General features: G+C 38.8%; 3 protein-coding genes across 5 annotated transcripts; all 3 read right to left on the bottom strand.

Annotated features, from left to right (window-relative positions):
- Positions 1 to 996: 996 nt before the first annotated feature.
- tcf25 (TCF25 ribosome quality control complex subunit) lies at positions 997 to 13,665 on the bottom strand. Of its 3 annotated transcripts, XM_086026216.1 has the most exons (19): positions 13,549 to 13,665; positions 13,239 to 13,452; positions 11,650 to 11,766; positions 11,508 to 11,579; positions 11,271 to 11,395; positions 10,584 to 10,649; positions 10,422 to 10,504; positions 9,854 to 9,984; positions 9,159 to 9,258; positions 7,721 to 7,814; positions 7,473 to 7,565; positions 6,759 to 6,864; positions 6,504 to 6,663; positions 4,734 to 4,821; positions 4,490 to 4,648; positions 4,070 to 4,160; positions 2,723 to 2,802; positions 2,548 to 2,623; positions 997 to 1,779 (listed from the first exon to the last, which is right to left on the bottom strand). In XM_086026216.1, exons 2-19 carry the CDS (start codon positions 13,239 to 13,241, stop codon positions 1,609 to 1,611), a joined length of 1,815 nt encoding a protein of 604 aa, XP_085882342.1. In that variant the 5' UTR covers positions 13,242 to 13,452; positions 13,549 to 13,665; the 3' UTR covers positions 997 to 1,608. The 3 variants fall into 3 exon arrangements, with proteins under 3 accessions (XP_085882342.1, XP_085882340.1, XP_085882341.1); XM_086026214.1 differs by having other exon boundaries at positions 13,239 to 13,647; XM_086026215.1 differs by having other exon boundaries at positions 11,508 to 11,570; positions 13,239 to 13,646.
- Positions 13,666 to 15,727: 2,062 nt separating this feature from the next.
- cyba (cytochrome b-245, alpha polypeptide) lies at positions 15,728 to 17,998 on the bottom strand. Its single transcript, XM_086026905.1, has 6 exons — positions 17,853 to 17,998; positions 17,528 to 17,597; positions 17,062 to 17,136; positions 16,893 to 16,976; positions 16,699 to 16,780; positions 15,728 to 16,334 (listed from the first exon to the last, which is right to left on the bottom strand). The coding sequence occupies exons 1-6, from the start codon at positions 17,908 to 17,910 to the stop codon at positions 16,146 to 16,148; spliced, it is 558 nt and encodes a 185-aa protein (XP_085883031.1). The 5' UTR covers positions 17,911 to 17,998; the 3' UTR covers positions 15,728 to 16,145.
- Positions 17,999 to 18,787: 789 nt separating this feature from the next.
- On the bottom strand, positions 18,788 to 22,664 carry mvda (mevalonate (diphospho) decarboxylase a). The gene is made up of 10 exons (XM_086025662.1): positions 22,389 to 22,664; positions 22,196 to 22,266; positions 21,335 to 21,449; positions 21,100 to 21,246; positions 20,826 to 21,025; positions 20,649 to 20,723; positions 20,147 to 20,365; positions 19,671 to 19,786; positions 19,438 to 19,546; positions 18,788 to 19,273 (listed from the first exon to the last, which is right to left on the bottom strand). The coding sequence occupies exons 1-10, from the start codon at positions 22,456 to 22,458 to the stop codon at positions 19,154 to 19,156; spliced, it is 1,242 nt and encodes a 413-aa protein (XP_085881788.1). The 5' UTR covers positions 22,459 to 22,664; the 3' UTR covers positions 18,788 to 19,153.
- Between the last annotated feature and the right edge of the window lie 366 nt (positions 22,665 to 23,030).

The raw sequence follows: 23,030 nt of genomic DNA, 5'->3' as shown, positions 1-23,030 counted from the left end.
TAAATTTGTGGAAATGCAGTGTCAAAAATCCTCTGAAGCATGTCCCAGGAAAAAAAATAGGCCAGCAAACTTGATAGTTGAAGCCTTAATGTGTCGGCTCTGTGTCTTTTGGAATTATTACGAGGCAGTACAGCAGTGGTGGTGGTTTCTCCTCACGCAACTGCTTCTTGGGACTGGTTATGAGATGCTTTCAAAACTGTATTTACATGAACCACATGAATCACATGAACATCTTAAATACTCCGGGAACGATGATCTTTAACAATGAAGCACACCGTCATCTCTGTATTAGTTCACTAACTTCAAGTATAAACATATAATAGAAGGAAGTGGAGCATTTAAGGTAGTTTATGAAGCTGTTTTTAGACTGCCGTCACCAAAGCAGATTGCCCATAAGGCGAATCATGCAGATGTCTGTCATACAGTTTGTCTTGGATATTTTACAGAAGAGCAAGGCCCTGTCATTCTTCATTCTGACATATATAAACCCAATGGCCTTCAGGGCATCGCAGACTCATGATTTGACAGAAAAAATATCCTACAATTGGTCTTCATATACACTCTGGAGCCACAACATTAGGTACACTTAGAAGATCCAATAGAACAGTTGTATTAACTGTCGATTAATGTATTCATCTATATTTTTATATCGGATATTTGCAATTTCCCAAATATCGCCGTCAGCTGCCTTTTTTTCTACCAACTACTGCGGGGAGCGATTCCGCTCCCAATATTGTGCCGGTGGCTGGCATAAATAGAAAAGTGGGATGTATTTGGAGTTTTTCTGAAAGTGCAGGGCTCTCGCTAATACAAATAAGTCATTGTCATGGTGCAATGGTGAGTTAAGTGTCATTTGATTGTCTTTGCTTCGATGTCGGTTGTCAAAATATCTGTGATAAAATTGACTCGCCTGGTCTGTGGTAGAAGGTTGGGCACTGCTGAGCCATCCCTTTTTATTATTGACATCCAAACATACATTGAGTCATAAGCACTGTATTCTGATTAAATTACTTTTATTGGATTTATTTCATACCAAATTTTTTAAAAAAGATTCTCTCCTTCAAAGAGTTAGTGTGCGCACATCCTGACTGTCCGATGCCACGAGGTATTTTCATGTTTAAAGTGTGCTCTATTTTTCTTACGGATTTCAATGACATTCACAAGTGTCAAGAAAACTCCAGCCACCGCGATTTACAACTATAGCTTCAGAATCAATGAATCATGCCTCTGCTGTTTGCACACTCATTCCCGGTTTAGAGGTGGCGGGCGTGTCAGAAGTCCAGCCGGAAGAATACATGTTAGATGAAAAGTATGCAAGCCCAGGTGCATAAAAAAAAGACTTACGCACAAACGGTGGAATACAGTCCAAAGTGCATAATCATGGCATAACACCTTCAATCAAGAGTTATGCTAAGAATATCCAAAACATCCCAACACAGTCATTGTATAGCGGTTGATGCTAGTTAAAATTTGAATGAATGCTCGAGCCTAAAAAACAGAGTACCGGTATCCTCTTTTTGAAGGAGCACATTTGGCAGCAATTTAATGTATTGTAATCACAGACATTTTATTGATAAGCTATTCATCAGAGTTTCCATGATGTCCCGTTCAGTCCCACTCTTCCTCGTCACTAAAAGGATGGTCCTCTCGTGGCGGCTCTTGAAACCTGATGTTTGCCAGCATGTCCCTCATCGCCACCATTAGGCGATTCACTTCCTGGTTTAGCTCTTGTCCAGCTCGAGCCACCTCCATGTCGCCCTCCTCCTGCCTTGGCCCACCCTTAACAAGGATAATTGAAGATATCAAACAAGCAATCTGACATTTCTGACACTGTAAGATAATAATTACTGTAATGATCTTTAAAAATGGTCTGAGTATATGATGAATGCATCTATGTAATTGCAGGTGGGCTGTCTTTTTCGAACAGTTGACCACGTTGCATATTTATAGGGCAAAGGATAAAACCTTGCAGGCTGAATGGCATTTTCTTTATCCAGCTGCATCTTTTTTCTTTCCATAGAGGGATTACACAAATCAGAATCAATTCTAAATGGCTCTCTAGATTTAGGCCCTTCTGATTATAACATTAGCATTTACATCTGATTCTGTGAGGGAGTAGCCAATTCCTAAAAGCTCAGCACACTATCAAATCAGTGGCGCCTTCAGATACAAGTTTAATTTGTTCCGTGACCATGCTCGTCGTTTAAAACACTCGTATGTCAAATCATCTTTCCCCATTAAAATGATATTACATTATATATTTTATATTATATACCAGTATATGGAAACACTGCGGGAACGACCCCCCCCACCCCCTCCAGCCTTATTCAGAAAATTTATCGGAACCGACCCAGTTCCGGCCCCTACCACCCCCAAAAACAAGCATCCGTGCATGATGCCACCGCGGGAGAGATGCTAATGGCTTTTGTCTGCGATAAACAATAGAAATACCTGTGGCCTGTGCCTAATTTTGTGACCACTGAGTGTACATTCCTTGTCTCACATAAGGCATTGTAAATCTGAATCCCAATTTTGTGAGAGATATACCTGAAGATTGAAGTTTGGCAGTAAGGAACGGAAAAACAGCGACAGTGTGCTCTCATTGGATGCTCCAACACGCTGCCTGTATGCACGCAGACAAACAGAGCATTACAGCAAACTGAAGGCATGACTTGCGTTGGTCGGTAAACCAACAGAGGAACGTACGGATGTCCCATATTACCTCGCCGGTCTGGTATAGGAGATTACAGATTCCACTGGTGGGAGGGGGTCAAATCCCATCATGGGCTGAGTCGTCACCTCCTGAGTGTGGAGCAAAGAGCATGGTCAAAGTTCAAGTATTACGAGTTTCTTCCTTTAGACAGAATATAAATGCATCCTCAAAACAAGCACAAACGTGTCTACTAAATCTTGGACAAGAAGACGATCAGGCACACCGGCACAATCTTATATACAGCGGGTACGGAAAGTATACAGACCCCTTGAAATTTGTCACTTTCTGTGTCATTTCAGCCATTTGCCAAAATCAAAAAAGCTCATTTTATTTCTCATTATGGTACACTCAGCACCTCATCTTGACAGAAAAAAACCCTGAAATGTAGAAATGCTTGCATATTTATGAAAAAAAACAAAACTGAAAGATCATATGGTCGGTCATAAGTATTCAGACCATTTGCAGCGACCTCCATATTTAACTTACATGCTGGCCATTTCTTCTAATCCTCCATGAGATGGTTCTGCTCCTTTATTGGAGTCCAGCTGTGTTTAATTAAACTGATTGGACTTGATTAGGAAAGGTCTACTGTATATAAGACGTTACATCTCACAGTGCATGTCAGAGAAAATGAGAATCATGAGATCGAAAGAACTTCCCAAGGAGATCAGAGAAGGTTATTGCGGCAATGCACAGATCTGGCCAAGGTTACAAAAGAATATCTGCAGCACTCAAGGGTCCTAAGAGCACAAAGCCTCCATACTCCTCAAATAATGACAGTAAAAAACGTAAAAAATGTCAGCACTAAAATCAAGTTGTTTTTTTGGTGACAAATTTTAGCACAATTTTAATGCCCCCAAATTGGGAGGAGACTATTGGATTGACACATCATACAGGCTATGCCAGTGAAGTAAGGAGATCTTATGACAGCGCTATGGAGAGCCTAATCCTTATGATATTTCCAGCGGTTGAAGTGGGTATAAGCTGTCCACATAAATTTTGGAGCTAATTGATCACCGTTTTTGAAATTATTAGTGATTTATGAACAATTATTTTGAATGGACAAATTTTGTCTGGATCTTTCCCTGACTCCCACCACAACATGGGAAGAGGATGGGGGCATGCCTATAATGCTGACTAGAAAGGGGCGTATTGAGAGTAGTTATTTACTGATTTGTCAAAAACCAATTGATAAAATTGAAATTCATATTTTCCTTATTAATAAATACATAAATTGAGCTTGCTAGTGAAATCCCAGCCGGATGAACAGTCTGCTAATGTCCATCACTTGTGATTTCACTGTCGACAACATGGAAAACATTGTAGTTGTTTTCAATGAAAGGCTATACATTTTACCAGAGGCAGACTGGATGTGGCTTCTTTGACCTCAGACAGCAGAACGTGGCGATGGATGTTCCGTGGTGCACTCTGATATCTCTGCTTTCTCCTACATCACAGTAGTGACAAGAAATTGGTAAGACCCATTATAGTGAGTTTTAACTTATGTTAGGACGGTAGACTAAAACCTCTGAGTTAAAACACAATTCTCAAGGTCGCTGGTCCTTATTCGTTCCAAGTTTCAAATAACTTTTTTTCCCAATGGAAAATTAATTCTGTATTCCAGGGTCACATGTGATAGGTTCCACTGTGTTGTTAAATAAGCATGACATGGCAGGGATTGGGAACATTCAACACAGAGTTTGAGATTACATGGATTACTTCAGTTTGTCATGAATGAAAACTTCTCTCAACTGGACAGCCCAAATTTGGTCTCACTTGTTCTGGCACTCCTCCACCAGTGGGTCCTTTGCATCAATTCGACACAGCACCTCCTTTACACTCTCTTCCAACCAAAGCATAACTGTTGCTTCCCTCCAAAGGCTGTGCATCCTCCCTACATACAGAGCAGTCAGTTCAGCCAAAGCTGGGAGCTGTCTATAGAGAGAAAATGTTGATGTCACAAAGGGTAGATGGATGACATTAAGAGTTGAAGAACGTAAGACAAATAAGTTTATATTACCCAATCTGACTGCTTGGGCCAAAGAACGCATGTGAGGTGACTGTGGCATCTGGCTGCACAGTGCAGAGATCCAGTAAAGGCATTAAGACTGTAGAAACACATTCACATTTATGACAGACATGTCCCAGAGGGCTGATTTCATTTTTTTTACAACATGATGTCTTCAATGTTTATTTGTTTTCATGGGATAAAACTCTGTATTACTATTTATTGAAGCCTGTTTCTGACATGGGGGTTGGGGGGTCCAGTGGATGGAAGGGGGGCATTGTGAAATGGCGTAAATGAGTTTACAGTTTACTTTATTTATTTATTATGAATGCCATAGTGCTATTTATTTATTCTTTTTTTAACAACATTACACAATACAAGATATAGACAATACTGAGTGCAAAAAAACATAGGCCAGGCTTTATTATTGGTGGTTAAGCTAAGTCATAAATGATAAGAGATAGTATCTCATTACACTGCTGCATAATTATGACCTAAATCTCTGAATTAAGATTTGGGATTAAATTCTTATATGAGATAGTAGCTCACACCTATGACTCAAGTTTGTTGTTTTAATTATCCTTGTTTTTTTTATCTGGCATACCATAAACATGGAAGGCCATAACAATGTTAATTGCCAGTTAAAGATACTCATAATTATGACTTAGACTGAAAAATAAAGATCATGACAAAATATTTTAAAGTAATGTGAAAAGTCCCGTCACCGGTACTATTTGAAGTGGGAAACTTTTTTGTTCCCCTTCCTCCAGCCATCTTGTTCTAGACCTAATAAATGCTCCTTTGGCTTTTTGATAGTATAGTTCATCTAATTTAGTTTGCAGGGAAGAAAGTTCCACTTTCTCCCCCTCTGTTAAAGTATCGATGGGTTTCGAAGAAAAGCAGGTGATTCTTGAAATCACTCTTAATTCTGCATCTCTTTTGGATTTAGCTAAAAAACTACAAAATTTCCTGAAAAATTTCCCAAGTTCAAATTTAAAAAGTTCGCAGTTAGTACAAAGTACAATTGTATTGCGACGTCATCCCTGCGTCCATCTCCAGTCAAAACCACTCAAACCAAGCATAACCAAACTTTTACATTAGTGTAATGGTTGCACTGAGTGGAAATCGGTTAGTCCCGCCTAAAGAATGAAACATTCGGGTGCTACTTTCGTAGTAACATAGTTAACCCAAAGGTTGCTAGATAGCGCTGCGTGAGTGTATGTTCGTGAAAAACCTCACTCCTCAAAGCTTTGAAAGTTGCAGACTTTGCAGTCGTGCTATCAAGCTGACGGCAAGAAATCAAAGCCCAGATCGAGAAGGAGGCGCTGGGACATCGGAGTGGCTGTCACGTTACATAAATAACGATCCACACATCAAAATAACCTACTACAAACTATATGGCTATACGGCACGAGTTTTATATAATACTGGTACTATGTATCATGTCGTAATACGATCACAAAGCACTACATTGGCACAGGATGAAGCCACAAGTGCCTCTCACTGACGGCCCTGCAGTGGAACGGGATGGCTCGCCTCCGCTTGTGAATATGAATATTCATATTCATTTTCTGGTTAGTTACAAACTAGATCAGAAAGGAAAAGGGTACAAAATAACGATCATATTGCCTAAATCAATCGAAAATGAATTTGAGTAATTTCTCCAAGACCACAAACAGACCCATTACGGGTGGAGCTTATCAATACAGCAGTTTATAAAAATCTATCACCGAGGCCAACCCTACTCTAGCCAATGCGCTTCGGCAGTGTGTGATTTCTCACCTGCAGGAAACATGATGAGTGCATCCTGTAGCATTTGGTCAGCTTTATGTTTTGCTTGATCACTTTCCTCAGGCTTGATTTCTTCCTGCTGACTGAGATGGAAATGGCAGAGTGCAGTGGAGAATGCAAAGTTCGGCAGCTGGGACAGATTTCTGTGCTCCTGAGACGCAGACAAAGAATTATGTTTAGCACTGAATAGTTGACCACGTAAAATTAAATTTATAAGGAAAATGTGGAATGTGAAGTACAATTTACCTCCCAGTCCTCATAAAGCTGAAGGAGAGAGTCGTACTGTCTGGAACGTAGCATCAGGAAATCAATGAGCAGCAGCATGCAAAGTGGGTCAGAGTCTGGGTCCAAACTAAGTATGAGTAAGGAAAAGAAAAAAAAAAAAGCCCATGAGTCTTCAGAAATCTGACATCTTTGAATGCATCCACTCAACTAGTTGAAAGCAAAGTCCTCAAAATTCCAAGCTATTTAATTATGACTATATTCAGTTGACAAAGTTGTGTGAATAAATACGTCATAAGATTAAACATTCCCATGTCAGTGTGTCAAACTACAGTGGACGCCTGCTATTTGTGGGGAAGAAAAAAAATAATAATTTTCGGACTTTTTTGCCATGTTACAGCAAACCACAAATAGGTGAGTGTTTTTCTGCAAATAAATGAGGATGTTCCCATATAAAGTCTGTGAACAGGTCGATTTGCAAATGCTGATCCACAGATATGCAATAGTCCACTGTACACTGTTTCAGGTCTGCTAAACCAAAAAGAATGAAAACAAGTTAGCATTTTCATGTACTGTATGAGTTGGCAAATTTATAAGGAATGAGTATAATTCCAGTTATTTGGCAAGAAACACACAGCCAATTGTCTTTGGCCTTATAAAACATTTTGGAGGGATTGTGTGGCAATTCACGACAGAATTAAACTGACAAGCCCATTACTTGTGCTCTTCTTTTCCTACCTCAGGATCAATTTGCAGTACTCCAAAGCTGTCCTGGGGCATCCTCTCTTCTCAAGGAACATCATGTGCTTGAAAAGAGCAAGATAAAATGCCCTGAAAGCAGATTATTGTATCTATCACTCAACTTCTCTTTTTTTAAATAAAGATATCAATTGTTTAAGCAGGGTTTAAAATTAACTAAATGCATCTTTCGAGACATAGAAAGCGTAAAAATGATGCACACTAAGAGAAAGTTAAGTCCATCCAACCTGTTTTCTGGTCTGATGTAATCCAGTCTGCAGGTGCCAGAGGTCAGACTAAATACAGGGTGAAACGCACACTCGAAGCTGTACAAGGCCCTCTCTGGAATAGAATAAAAGTCGTTCAAATACGTTAGTAATAACATTTGTACACACATCTCGGTTTTATGTTTAAGTATTGTATGATGCGCTTTGATAATATTTTTTTGTTTTGCAAAATGCTCACCAGAGGCATTAGCCAGGTCCCATCTTTTGGTCATTTACCGGTAAATACAGATTTTCCCAGTACCGGTAAGCATTTTTACATTACCTATTACTTAAACCATATCTGATCACAATCCCTAATGTTTTTCAGTTGCATGATTTTTTTAAATAAATTTTGTTTGCAGATTGGCATTTTGCATTAAAAAAGTAATATTTATTTTAAACTCTACAACCAGCGTGGAGACTGGACAAAAAAACATTTTTCTCTGTCATATTTTTGTCGGAAGAAGGGGAACAAAATTAGTCCCTTAAAACACAGCACATAAGACAATTATTTAATTATTTAACAAAATCGGCAACTTTCACTGTCAACCTCAATAGTACATTTATGTTTAAGCGGACTGATTCTATTTTAAAAATGGCTTCCTATGAAGGACTGGTAGTTATAAGCCACAAGTCTCCCATTTATGTTCTCTCAACTTGTAAGGGCAGGTCATAAACCGACACGTTTGCACTAAGTTCACATGCAATGTGTTAAAATGATTGTTGTCCAATAACATACAGGTTGCTGTAAGAATCTTAAGTAACAGATAAAAGGATGCCATGGTATGACAAGAAGGCTATTCGACTGCACCTGCACCACTCTCTAAGTATATTCGTATTATTGAAATCCATCTTCACTGGCGGACAGCAGAAAACTGAATGCAGGGGAAGGTTCGCGCACATTTTCATTGGGTACATAGATTCGCCTGCTACTCCCGGAGTTGGCAAAATGTCCAAAAGTTTCTCAAAAAGTGGCAAAGGAGTGATAAATACTGTAGTCGCTAAACTTTGCAATACTGTCCCAAACAGTCACTAATACAGTAGTTGCCATCTGTCTTTCGCAAACATTTTCCCATGTATTTGTGCGTTGTCTCTAAGCATCGCGATAGGTCGCTAAATGTCATTAATGACAGAAGCGACCCCCTGATTTTTGCCAACATTTGGCAGAAAGGTTGACGAATCTAACATTCGCTATCATGGCAAGCATTCAGCGGTCAGTGAGATACAGGCTTTATTACAGTTGCCTAACCAAATTATTCTGAAGCTGTTATTTTAGGGTCAAATTACATACCGGTCCTGTATTTTTGATTATATAGTGGAACTAGCAAGCAGACAGCGCTGACATGGAGCCTGTGGGGTTTAATTAAGGCTAAAACATATTGAAGGACATTCTTTCTTTCTGTGGGTTAAACATCCTCACCAATAAGATCCCTGGCCATCTCCTGATCCTCTTGTATACGGCAGACATCTGAGAGTTGTAGCAAAGAATCAATGTGGTAGGGATTCAGCTGCAGCAGAGCCTAACAAGAGACATCAACAAATGATATACATACACAAATGTTACAATGTGTGAGTGTACTTTTAAACACCACAATGACTATCAATATTCAATAGGCATTGAAGTTACAACATCATGTGTTAAGAATTCATGAAGTCCACATGAATAAGCAAAGACGTTGGAATAACAGATTTTTTCCCCATAAACTTGTCCAACTTGTTTAAGGCAAAGCTAATGCTAACTTAAATGTAATGCAAGGGAATTGGGGGGGATAAGTAATGTCAGAGTTCATCAATTAAAACTCAAAGCATTTTCTTTTAAATCACTTCAGTGGAATGACATCTTAAAACAACTGTAGCGGATAGAATATAACTTAAAATCAAACCATTGTCTGAAAAGAGTGATACTGTAGTTCACAATACACCCATTAGGACTAATTACATTTTGACCTTACACGATAGAAATAACACTCAGCAGCTTTGAAAGAACAATCTGAGGGATGATTCTATCATCTAAAAATAAGAGTTGTAATTATTTGAAAATTCCATAGTATACCATAGTTTGGTTGTGTGATCGTGTTATTCACTAACAAGCACAACAGTGTAATGCGCTTTTACCACAATGTTGTTTGGATCCATGGACTCGACAGCATCCAGGAACTTGAACTGTACTTGCTGGTAGTCGCGACTGTGCTCAAAGGTGAAGTATTGAACGCCATCTTTTGACTCAAGTAAGGTCATTGAGATTCCTGAAAAGACACCGTATCGGGTTAATACAGATGTACAAGGACCAGTCAAGTTATTTCAGATCTAACACAGAGAAAGCATTAGTAAGAACACAATAGTGATATAAGGCCTACAGTACATACTAGTTACATAACGATCTATTGAAACAAAAATCATATGACAAAAAGCTACATTCTACTTAGCAAAACTGTTTGGATGAACATTTGAAAGTCATGAATACGTTTGATGCGTCCACTTATTGACTAGAAGGTTGGAAGTTTGTTTGCACCCTTTGCATTCTTAATTACTTGCAGTAAAAATTATAAAATGCTTGAAAGTCAAGCAATATCAAACAATCAGTTTTACTTCTGCAACTTTCCGCAACATAAATGCATGGCAGTCATTGAATTAGCAAGGAGACATTATTTAAACCGTTGAATAAGATAAAAGCAAGCCTAACCTGGGCGGCTGAATCTAGGCCAACTTTCCTTGGGGCTGGTCATCCAAGTGCTCCGATGAAACTGTCTATTGCGTTGTCGTGGTCTGAAAAAAAAAAAAAGCCAAGATGAAGAGAGGGTATGATGAAAAAGTAGCTGGCAAACCCCCACCAATCCATGCTTACCTCTGATCGCCCAAAACTGCTCGACTCCCAAAATATTTCTTTAGCTCCGTCTCTGGGTTCAGATTCCTTTAGATAACAGAAAATATGCAAGTAGGCACAATTAGTTGCCAAATCAGGACGTAAGTCAGGACAGCCTGCATTTCTGCATTCTGTTAATTAAAAGATTACAGGCGCAGTGCCATCAACAACTTAAAAGTTTTTGCTCGATTACATGCTATTGCATTATCAATATACGACATTGAGGTCTTTTACATTATGCTATTTTTAATATAATTCATAAGTCACACAGTCTATTTACAATTTAAATCATCTTGATCTGCTTGATGTAACTAATGGCCATATAGAGATGCATTTAATGAGGAAAACAAATTTCAATACCTACTTCTCATTTTGGAATACTTTCCACAAACGTGTCTATTAATTTGCTTTTGTATTAAATGTGTTAAATTGTTAAGAGACTTAATGGGCAAAGCTGTACATACTCATACATCATGTTCTTCTTATGCAGATAAATAAGGTGCCCAAAATATTCCAGCTATTGTACAAAGTATAGCCGTCGTAAAAAACATATGTATTGTTAAATGAATAAACATAGCATTATCACCTTTGTAAAGCAGATGAATACTGTCTAACTTGGGTCTGAGCTCATGAAGATGGGCCATCTTTATTAAAGAGTTGTTTCCTCACCTGTGCTCCACATGTAAGATAGGTCTTCTGTCACAGCCGCCACAGTCATTTTGCAAAGTCAAACCATTGGACTGCACCAGGTTTTCCAGCAACAAATCAATGTTGTCATCTGGTGCTTGTCCTTTCTGACATCAGATAGAAATAATTGTGAGATGCATTTTGGGGGGCTTTCAGCCTTCAGAAAATCAATCTGAGGTGTGGTTTAAAGCAGAGATGTTTAAAACAGCTCATGTTTACCTGTAGGATTTCAGATTTAACTTTTGTCCTCTTTTTCTTCTTTTTCTTAACACTGGACAAAGGCTGGAAATACTAAATGATCAATATGCAAATAAACACAAGAATAACTACTTAAAAAACACATTTGCATTTTATTAATCACCTCATTTGACCCTTGACCACCGTTTACATTGCTGTCATTGTTTCCTGTGTCACTTGTTTTGTTTCCATCGAGTTTCTCTGGGTCTTCATCAGCAGAGACTTTTTCTGTATCACTTATCTGGAAAATAATTCAAATGAAATCTGTGTCAGAAAAGTACCATTACTGGTATCACAAACCACAAGTTTTGCTCTTCGAAGTAATCCTCCTATATCCGGTATCCAAACTTTTTTTCTGAAGGATGCATACAGAAAAATAGGAAGCAAGGGCACGTTTTATTTTATTTTTAATTTTTATTGTAACTGAATAAACAAGCTAACTTAACTTTTATGTCTTTTCACAGAGGGTCTGAAAATGTCTAGTCCTGATTTAAGAAACATGTTAAAATCAATCAATCAATATATCAAGCAATTACACATTTATTATACAATGTTAGTTCAAAAAGCTGCTACTTCAAGGTTTTCTATTAAAAGTTATAAGGCTAATAGTTTAGAATTATTGAGAAGTTTTAAGGTGGGCCGCAGCCCTGAATCTCATAAGAATAGATCTTTACCTCCACTGAGCAGCAGCTGAATGCCAGCTCAACATTTAGAACCAAACCAAGAGCAATCTGTAACAAGCTGTGATCTGTTCACAAATTGTGCCTTGACACTATGCAGAAAGTGAAGGAAATAATTTTTGCTTCTAAAAATGAATTATCTTCATTCTCCACAGAAATTGCTAATATTTTAGTAGTCTCCCAACACTCACATCCCCCCACTATTTCAGCAGCCACACTTCTAACACTGCCCTCACCCCACCCCATATTTTAAATTGCATTGCTGGCCATGACAAATGTTACTTTTGGTGTATTTAAAAAAAAAAAAAAAAAAAAAAAACTGTGGGTAGGCCGCAAATGGCCGACAGGCTTGAGTCTGGAGTCTAATGCTCTTTCCCAGCATTCTCTACAACACAATCATGCACTCCTGAAAGGATTCTTCCAGATTTTGTACAGCTCCGTCATAATAGCCATCTTGATGTCATCCATGTCTTCAAAATAGGTCCCCTTGATTACCCCCTTGAGCTTCGGAAAGTGTGGGGGACGGGGTGAAATCACATGACACCAGGTCGAGTGAGTAGCGTGGTTGCTCTAGCAAGGTGATGCCAGTTAGTGTCTGTCAGACGATCATTGAATTGTGAATAGCCATGAACGGTCCTGCCTCAACCATGAACAGTCCTGCCTCAACGCTCACCTCTTCTCACGCACTGACTTTAGCAACCGGCGCAGGATCTCTTTGTTGACGCGCTAATTTATCGTCTGACCTACAATGAAAGGGGAATGCTTGAAATTTGTTAAGTATCCGATACCTGTCCTAGACGTTTTCTGACACAACACGAATTCTCGGTGCTTGATATACAGAGTGCTGGCATACCACATGGTTAGTTGTCTCACTGTGGATACTTAAATAAACACTGTTGTTTGTTTGTTATTCAAACTGTGTTTAGTATACCATCAGGCACTATAGTTAGTCGCTGCTAATAGCATTTAGCTCACTCAGCAGACGCACAGTCCCCGCAACGTGTAGATCAATAACTGAACAATGTAGACATACCATTTCAAAAATGGCACAGATGTCTTTACGACCCTTGTTTTTCTTTGACTTTCGATTGCTGCCATTCCGACGTGACGCTGGACTAACATTGGTCTTGTCCAGCTGCTCTTCCTCGCTTCCAGCCAGCTCATCGGGGCTATCTGGCAAAGTTAGCTCCTCGACGACAACCGCCTCCTGAGCCCGCTGTTTGCCTTTCAGCCTCCGCAAAGCCCTACTAGACATTTTACACTGCTCATGTATGCACTGATACAAAAATATTGACGACTAAAGTTGGTTACGTGAATATACAATCAAAATAATACTCGCGTACAGCCATGTCGTTCTAGTTTCTACGTCGTGGTTTTGTTGTTTGTTTGGCAGTCTCAACTATTGTGCCGTTCTGTACTGCCTCTAACAGGAGAAAATGGGAACTTCCTTGTAAACAATGCCAGGAAATACCGGTATATGTGGTGCTCTAAAGTCAACAGGAGGTGGCAGTGGTAGCTTGGTCTGTCTCTCTGTCTGACGTATATGAACTGGATTGTTATGTGTGTTTTAATGAAGAAAACAGCAGTGTATTGTACAAAAATCTAATAAAACACAACATTGTAAAATAAAGGAAATGAATATTTTAGCTTTCTATTGTCATTGTATGACACAACAAAATTGAGGTGCAACTCCCACGTTTGTGATTCAAGAATAGAAAAATAAGTAAATTATGTAAACTATACAAAATAATATTAAATTATGCCGTACATATAGCTGTAAGGCACACGTTATGTACGGTAACAGAGAACATTGAATGTTTGAATGTACATAGTGTATAAGTATTATCTGTGTCATTATTATTGTGAGTTCAGTGGGAAGATAGCTTGTGGGAAGAACACCCAAGAGGGCGTGGCCTAGAGGGTGATGTCAGGAACTTGGCCAGTGTAGTTCGTTAAAGTGAAAATTTGAACGTGAGATGGACCTGCTTGTAGCTCCTTGTGAGTGTTCTTATTTTTACATTGTTTGTCCCGTTCAATCGAATGCTGAAAGTGCATCGGCGACTGTGGTTCCCCCGCCCACATCACTTCACTCAAGTAAAATAATACAAACTAAAATCATGTGATTGCACACTTTCCTAACTATGGGATGTGACTGTGTTTAGAACCAATCACAGCACACACTTTCCACCATTTAAAGTACCTCTGATCAACCCAAAAATAACTGTTCTAGTAGTATTTTATGGGGTTCCATTTATGGGTTATATTTTGTGCCAAAAATATCTTGTGTGTCGATGGTACGTGTCTATGTTATACGTCCATCATACGTGTCTATGTTATGTGTGGATGATTAAGTGTCTATATGTGTTAGACGTCGATGATAAGTGTCCATGTTAGACGTCCATGATATAAGATGTCCATGTAAAGCGTCGATGTTGTCCTTGTAAGGTGTCGATGTTAGACGTAGATGAGAAATGTCGTCAATGTTGAATAAAATCATTATAAATAAAATAATATATATAAATGTATGCATGCGATCCTGTTAGCTCATTCCCATCACCGTTGCGACACAACGCCGTTTTATTTACAGCCGGGATCAACTTTTGGGTATGTCTTATTTTCAGCATCTATTAATTTCTTTTTATTTTTTATTCTTTTTAGCCAGAGTCTATCTGTGTGCTGTGCGCTGTTTCTACACCTAGATGTCAGTAATGCCAAAGGCATTGAACTCAATGCGGCCATGACGTGAAGGACAGGAAAAAAAATTATCATTATTATTATTATTATTATTTTATATACATTTTTTTCTTCAGATGGAATTGAAGCCTTTGTCAAGGTGAAGGGAGCAGTTAATGTTAGAACCACACTTTCAAGTTTCTGCTAGATAGGGGGTTGAAATCAAGAAAAACGCAGTAGAACAGCTGAACTTTAATTGGGGTTAACCAGAGGCACTTTAACTATAGTGGCGTGTGCTAACTTCATTTTTACATGGTGGTGGAATATGATTGGTTAATTCTGAACGCATCCACTTCCCATTCATACGAGGGTACGTACACGTGCCCAACCACATAATCTCAGTTGTTTATTTTTATTTTCACTCTCGGAGACAAAACATAAACTTGAAATGTATGGGTTATGGGCCATATTAAATGTGGTTTTGAAATTATTTGGGGTTATTTCTGTACATCACAAAAAAAAATCACATTTGAACAGCTGTGTAGACTTTGAATATCCCATAGATACTAATTGTGACCCCAAAAAACCTAATTGGATTGTGTAACATCAGTGCACTGAACCTGTCCAACAACCTACCCAGGCGGAACAAAGTATTAATTTGATGTTTTACTTGTCATGAATGTAATGTAATGTAATGTAATGTGTCACAGATACTGTATGTGTGGAAAAGACACAGGAAACACGCAAGAGGGGAAATTCTAACATACAGTATTGAAATTCAGGGAGTTTGCTAAATGGGAAGCTGAAACTAAACCTCATGTTTCAAAGGGGAAGTAAGACACGTTGAAATGTAGACCTGACAAAAATAATGATTTATTTACATCAAGTAGAGAAAACTATAGTACAAAATATTTGTTATAGTGTGTCATAGTGAGAAAGGCAAAATTAATGTCAAATTCACCCAAACAAACTGCTGAGGAATAAAACTACATGCATTGGTGTGTGCAGCTGCATTATAGATGCAAAGCTCTAATCGGTATGGCAGAGGGATCAGAAAGGTTAAATCACAAGTGTAAATATCTGTAGTTATTCTATGTGATCCATTTAGCAGCTGCAAAGTGTGCATTGTGACATTTTTTTCCCTCCAACAATTAAAATGACATTCACACTGTCACCCATTGTTCAAAAGGTGTTGACCAAAAGTCACAAGGTTCATTAAACCTCATTTCAACAAAACCACAGGATGGAGAAAACGAAACCAGTTGGGCTACTTCTCATCAATGACAGCCATGGGGTTGTCATAAGAGGCGCCTTCCAAGTCATCAACATTTTTCCTGCGCATCTCCGCTGGAGGTCTTGGTGGAGGATTCTGAGGGGGATTCTTAATGCTTGGAGCTGGCCTCCTGACTTCCACCCTTGGGAGAATGGGTTCCCAGTGTTCTCCATGGATGGCAGCCTTAAATAGTGAGAAATAGACAAGAAAAAGAGGGCAGGTGGGGGGTTGGGTGCCTTGTCATCATTAACCAAATGATCAGCTCATGCTCCAAAGTAAAATTCATGTTTGTTAATGTTGTGGACCACTTGCAAACATAATTTTGAAAAGAAGTGCCACCTGGCAGTTTGTTGGCACATGACACAAGGACCAAATGACTCAGCCACACCTCTTCCTGGTCAGATTTCAGGTATGCTGAAATCCGCTCGTGAGGTATGGCTCAACAGCTATGCCAGTAATGAAACAATCTCTTCCTTGTAACAGTTTCCACCAGTTTCCTGCATGGGCTGAATAATATGTCAAAACACTGATGCATTATGTGACTTACTGAGAGGTAGATGAGGCTGGCGATAGCAAGGCAGACGCATCCTAGGACAGTAGCAAGTATAAACCCAGCAGGAACACACAGCCTGGGAAACAGACGGAAGTTTTTTATTCAGGTCAATGCAACAACACAATAGAGAAGTGTGATTGGAAGGAATGCTGTCGAGCAAAGGAAATTGACTGCGATTTTCAACTCACGCAGCATGTAAAAAGGCCCTGACGTAGTAGTTCCTTGTCAGAGGCCCAAAAGCTTTCACACACACAGTGAAACAATACTGCCCCCTGAGAACAGAGCATTAGGAGCGAATGAGATTGAACCAATCACCAATTTTAACCTTAACATGATTGATACAATGGCATCACTTACTTTCGTTCCACACCAGTGCCCTTTGCCCTTCTGCTTCTCGGGTACTCCAACATACATATAAAGACGCCAGCGGCACTGTGCACTGCTGTCAAGGCTTTGTTTATCGGACAGGTTTGCCAACATGTATAATTACATAGGAATTAAGCCTCCTAAAAGACATGCCACAGACTCTGACGTTATTTAAGAAGTAAATTTAAGGGAAGGACAATAAGTATGTGGCAATAACGTTATTGTGATTTCTTTAAAATGATAACAATTGCTAATCAATATTTTATCATATTTCTGCACTAACATAGCCATTGACACATCTATAGAGTATAAATGCTATTAAGCAGCAAATGTATCTCCGGTAAAACTGATGAGTACATTCCTGGTCTATAAAGTGGACATTTTCACAAAGAGACAACCCGAGTTTTACATACTGTACCTTTAAGCTAAAGGTGCTTTAAGAAACTGCATAGGATACATAGCATAGGCAGCAAACTGCCACCCTCTGAACAGCCCTGCTACCCCCACAATGCCTCCAGTAAGGAGAACTGCAAGAAAGAAGGCAGGAAGATGCTTATCACATTCAAGGCCACACATTATTCTTCAAAAACAAATAAATAGGCCTACTTGTGTAACAGTGACTTGAATAAAAAATATTTTGGAATTGGAATCTAAATACGGGTAGAATTTGTTTACTTAGAAACTGAGCAAGGCAAAAGTGGCAACTCCTATCGCATCTGTATGAGTATACACATATCAAATGAAACACATTATAAATGCGACGTAAAAGTATCTGAACTTACTGAGTCCAGCAGCCAGAGCCTGCTCATTGGCCCACATAGCCCACTCGATCTTCCCCATGTTGCCTTCGGTGCACCCTCAAGGAGGAAATGTTTTCTCTGATGTGAAATGTTGAGCGCAGGCAGCATTACAGAAGTAGGGTTCGAGTCTGCCTGAGACACGCCCCCCTATAAGTCATTTCCGGTGCAACTGTCGTCACATACGGGTCATGCATTCATGCCTGATAATGACTTCTCCGTTCCCATGACTTTTAATATTTTACTTATAATAAATTAACTGCTTACAATAAAAACGTTTTATAGTGGTCTTCTTATTCGCATGAACACAAAATGTCAGTAAATACATGTCCTTCAGCGGTGATAATTTAGCTTTTTTTCCCTTTTTTTAATACATGTGACTTTGAAGGACGAAGATAAGAAATAGTAGCAACCGAAGTGTAAGAACGAAATAGAAAACACCTTTATTGTTGGTTGGCGTTAAGTATCTCCAAATATAAATATATTTTAGTGGAACCAGTGGTTTTTCCTTTATTTATCAGGGATGGCGCTACACCGGTTTATAGGGCTATAGTCCCGTTAGACGTATGTGTAGCCCCGGTTAAGCCCCTCCAGCATTTGAATTGATATTCTAAAATATATTTATAAATTGTTTTCTCAGCCCCGCTATGTATCGGTCAAGTCCCCCTTAGCCCTGGGAGAGAAATAATCCTGGGGCCGTCCCTGCTGGGTAATTTATTCTGTCCCCCCACTCCTCAGTAGTGTAACCTACCTACCTATGTGTGTAAAAAAACAACTTGTTTAATATACGAAGGTACATTTTTTTGCGAACAGTCAATCTGTCACTAATAGCAAAGAATGACCCCTATACAGTACTGTGCATTTGCAACTATTCAGGATGAAGTTATACCTTCCATGTGAGCGAGCATCTGAGCCACAACTTTTGACACAGAAATCACCTTTTATTACAAACTAAAAGTGTGAGCAATAAATTTGTACAGTATTTAATTTCAGTGTAATGCAATGTTTTCAATTACTGTACAGAATTAGACCTCAGTATATTATATAATTAATTTAATTGTTGAGGCATTTTTTAGGGTTGCTTACAGAGCACAGATAAACAGACTTCATGGTTTAATGCCTTGTGAACATGAACGAGAAGTGAGTTGTTTTCGATCATAGCCTACCTGACATATCTCATGATCATTATTCAAAATTCCGGTTTAGTACATAAGAAGAGCGCACACAAAACATAAAAATTGAAATCTGGCAATGACTCTACTGATGCCATTGTGGTGACAGTATTACTAACAGTTTTTATGTCTGTCCCTGTCATGTGAATGATGTTTAACAGTGTTCTTCGGTAACCCATCAGGTCCAAGCAGATGCTGTGTGGGATCCTTCACAACACAAGGACCTGGGCCAGGCTATGAAGGAAAAGAAACAAATTACATAGTACAAGAATAGGACAGAATCTAGAGGAATAGTGTAAAGGTTTTGAAATTTAATGTCACAAACTTTTACAAAACATCAGTTTTAAGTCTCTTTAGTAGGTTATGTTGACAAACTCTATGCTTGTATACAAATATACCTTTGTGCTGATAATGTAGCTAATTCCATTAGGCATGGGCTCCAATCCAATAGCCTGTTTCAACTCCTCTTTAAGATCTGCATGAGGAACTGGAAGACCTTTTATAAACCTACACAAAAGGAAGTTACATTTGAGGCCACACACCAAATGAACTAGAAGCAACCTAATTGCCATGAACTTTAAGTGCAAAAAACATTCAATAGGGATATAATAAATTATAATTGCCTACTCACTTTTCACCATTGGTTTCTGGAGGGAAGAAATGTCGGACTGCTTGAATAAAGTCAGGAATGTGCTGCTCTAAAGTGAATATCACAGCATTGGGTCCTGCATCAAACGTGTAGGCTACCTACAGGAAAACACAGACTATCACATACAATGTATTCATGTTTCCAAGAGAACGCGAAAACTACACAAGTTTCACATCCTCATCACATCATGTATGAAATACAGCTGCACAGAACACGAACACACACACCCTCAGAATAGCAACTACAAGGAAGTTAGACAAGTGTGGTATTTTGTTAACAGCACCAAAATACATTACTTTTTATTTGTGTGACTTTCATTGAATCATATTGAAGTTTCAGCACACTGCATACCAAAAGCAATGATGAAATACTGTACTCTCTGATAAAACATAATTCATTCACTTGTCTCCAGTGTTAGAATGTTTCTCTGGAGGATGACAGGCCGTGATGTTGCTCACCCTTGTCAGCCCGTAATAACTGTTGTATCGATGCACCAGGTTGATGACCTGATGAGATACACTGTTGAGGTAGAATATAGGAGGGTATGTGTCCAGGCAGGTGGCATGAAACTGGTTACTGTCCTTCATGGTGAGTTCAGCGAAAGCAGTAAAGTCTTTCCTGCGTACTGCTTTAATCATCTCAACCATGTGGCCAGGGACAACCGACTCAGCCCGATGCTACAAAAACACAAGTTTTTAGGTTATTTCATCTTGCACAAGAATCCATTGTCTTATCCCTGCAACATATACACAAGTCTTCTTTTAAAATGGTACGTCATGTTTTCGGTAAGTGTAAGTTCACTTTAGCCAGTCCAGGATAGGTCAGTCATATTGGTAACCTTCACAACTATTTTGTTTTTCTGAAAAATTGAGTACTGCATGTAACTGAACCCTCTATTGCTTGTTGAAAGCCAATCTTAAGAATAGAAACACGGGTGTGTGCTGAGGTTAAAAATAGTACCTTTAAGAGACAACTTGTTTGCACACTAGTTTGCATGCCTGAAGTGCTGCCCACGTGTTTCCGCTCAGCACTTGCCTGTCAAAGAAATAGATTCAATTATAATTAACTGGCATAACTTGAATTGTTGCCCTGTTGTCATTTTGTTCAACCTAGTGAAAAGTAGTCCAACATTCATACCACGAGCACAAGTATTCTCAGCTCAGGCCAATGAGTCTCTGGCTCCACCTGCTGGGCAAGACTATCCTTGCCGTCACTCTGATGCCCCATGAGCCACTGGACAAATCCTCCGTACATACTTCTGCATGCACTGCCTGAGCCTTGACGGGCCACCCCAGACAATTCCCCTTCTACACCAAACGCTTGGGCCAACGTGTAGACTGCAAAACAGTGGAGAAATAGAGTGTAAGAGGCTTTAAATGTCATTGATGTTGAATGTAATGCAGCAACCCACCTAAACAAGCAAAGCCTGCTGCAGAGGAAGCAAGTCCAGCAGCAGTGGGAAAATTGTTGATGGAACAGATGTGAACTTTGTAAGATAAACAAGTTGAATCCAAACCAGGATCATCATCATTACGTCTTTTCCTCGCAAGACGTCGAACTATAGACACAGGACATAGGGATGTAAGAATCCTTCATTGTGTTATGCTATCCTTGTATTATATTGGTAAGCGGTTTAAAAGTCATACTCTCTCTCAGACAGGACTGTAGTCTTGGATGGTTGATATCTTCCTCCTTGCCATTGAGCCATAGTCGATCTTCTTCAAAAGATTTGCTGGTGGCAACTGTTGTGGTCGTTTTCAACTGAATAAAGGAAACACAATACACACTTACTTAACAAATGTATTTGTTACCAGCAAATGTAAGGTTTATGCCACACCTGTCAAAATTAACAGCATTGTTAATCATGTTTTATGTAAATGCTTGACTAATTTCAAACTTGTCCTAGAAGCCCAGTGAGCAACCTCAAATTTGTGTGTAAAATGTGAAATGATTCCTTATTCCTATCCAAACTGTTCAAAAATATATACATAAATATTTTTTTTTTTTTTTTTTAAATCAAGTGATCTGTGAATCTGAAAGAGTCCACATTAAAGTATGTCATCATGCTGGATTGTCTCTTTATGACAGGTGGTCTAATAAGTGTGTTAAAAACTGTATGAAAATTTACATTTATATACAAGAGTATATAAAAATAAGTCATAATTGTAATAATATTTCATGATAGCAGTAATAATCCTGTATAAATTGTGCATCAAGACAACCGTATTGACAGGATAATGTTGCTGTTTTGCAAATCTCATTCAAAGTAGATACAAAGAGTAACCAACCAATTATTGCAGTATTAGACATGCAATTCTACATTTCTATACTTTGACTGACTACAAAATGAGTATTAAATGTTTTACTGATGCAGCTTGACATCTCACATTTTTTAATACCTGTGTCAGATTTGGTTGGCTGCCTTGAAATCTAAGTCTAGAAAATGTCAAGTATCATTTGCCCCAACAATCAACTGTGTTTTACAGTTTTCTTCTGTTTGTTTTTACCTGATCTTGATGAAGTGTTACACTCAACGACGAGTTAATGGGTAGAATTAGGTCTTCATCTCTTTTTCCCCCTGAAAACGTAATTTTATAAAACGTTAAAACATCTACAGTCCAATACAATCTGTTGATTTTAGAGTTACAACTGTACAATAGAAAAATAAAATCGATTATTTTGAGCCAAGGTAATACTTACAGTATTTAATGACCGCTATATTCACGGGAGCTGTGCAAGTGTGTGTCTTCTCCATGCTATCCTCGGGCATATTTCTATTTCTGTAGATCAGTGTTGGTAAAGTTCGTTCTGAATTTATAAAATAAGATATTGCGTTTAGCAGCCAAGTTAGCTAACATACAGTAACATGACTGACAACATAAACCACCATTATCGTGTTCATGATTGGTTGGTGCTGAACACGTGGCGAAACCTGGTACCAATCAGAATTATGCTCCCGATGCAGCAGTATGAGTGGCCAATGAGAGATTATCGGACCACACTGGTGCGAAAACGGCCCATAAAACCATCCCACTTACTATGAATTGTGAATTACGTTCCGTATTACTATTACAGTGAAACAGATAGCATCACAGCATATCCACCTGAATTATTGCGCAACACGGAACAAACGGGCTATAAAACCACATCAACATTAGCATGATATCATTATATTTTATATATTCCATGTACCACTTATTTGTATGGAAAAACAATTGCAATTTTACAGTACTTGTCATTTCAAAGGATAACAGTGAATTTAATTTATACCCGAGAGGAAAAACCGAAAGGATAACAACTATTTTTTCAGCATTTTACTCAACATTGATTTGAAAACGCCTA

The sequence above is a fragment of the Filicampus tigris genome, chromosome 3 (assembly GCF_054856515.1).
Source record: "Filicampus tigris isolate MCC_2025a chromosome 3, RoL_Ftig_1.0, whole genome shotgun sequence".
NCBI classification, from domain to species: domain Eukaryota; kingdom Metazoa; phylum Chordata; class Actinopteri; order Syngnathiformes; family Syngnathidae; genus Filicampus; species Filicampus tigris.
This window is presented reverse-complemented; position numbering and strand designations above follow the sequence as displayed.

Coding starts and splice junctions, on each gene's coding strand:
- cyba (XM_086026905.1), bottom strand. CDS start 17,910: ATGGGGAAGATCGAGTGGGCTATGTGGGCCAATGAGCAGGCTCTGGCT. Junction 17,598..17,852: donor GGCTCTGGCTGCTGGACTCA/GTAAGTTCAGAT, acceptor TCTTTCTTGCAG/TTCTCCTTACTGGAGGCATT. Junction 17,137..17,527: donor CAGTTTGCTGCCTATGCTAT/GTATCCTATGCA, acceptor AGCAGTGCACAG/TGCCGCTGGCGTCTTTATAT.
- mvda (XM_086025662.1), bottom strand. CDS start 22,458: ATGCCCGAGGATAGCATGGAGAAGACACACACTTGCACAGCTCCCGTG. Junction 21,026..21,099: donor AGCAGGCTTTGCTTGTTTAG/GTGGGTTGCTGC, acceptor ACTGTTTTGCAG/TCTACACGTTGGCCCAAGCG. Junction 19,547..19,670: donor CCAGAAACCAATGGTGAAAA/GTGAGTAGGCAA, acceptor CCTTTTGTGTAG/GTTTATAAAAGGTCTTCCAG.
- tcf25 (XM_086026214.1), bottom strand. CDS start 13,460: ATGTCTAGTAGGGCTTTGCGGAGGCTGAAAGGCAAACAGCGGGCTCAG. Junction 7,815..9,158: donor GATGGCCAGGGATCTTATTG/GTGAGGATGTTT, acceptor ATTCTATTCCAG/AGAGGGCCTTGTACAGCTTC. Junction 6,664..6,758: donor AGCTTTATGAGGACTGGGAG/GTAAATTGTACT, acceptor TCTGCGTCTCAG/GAGCACAGAAATCTGTCCCA.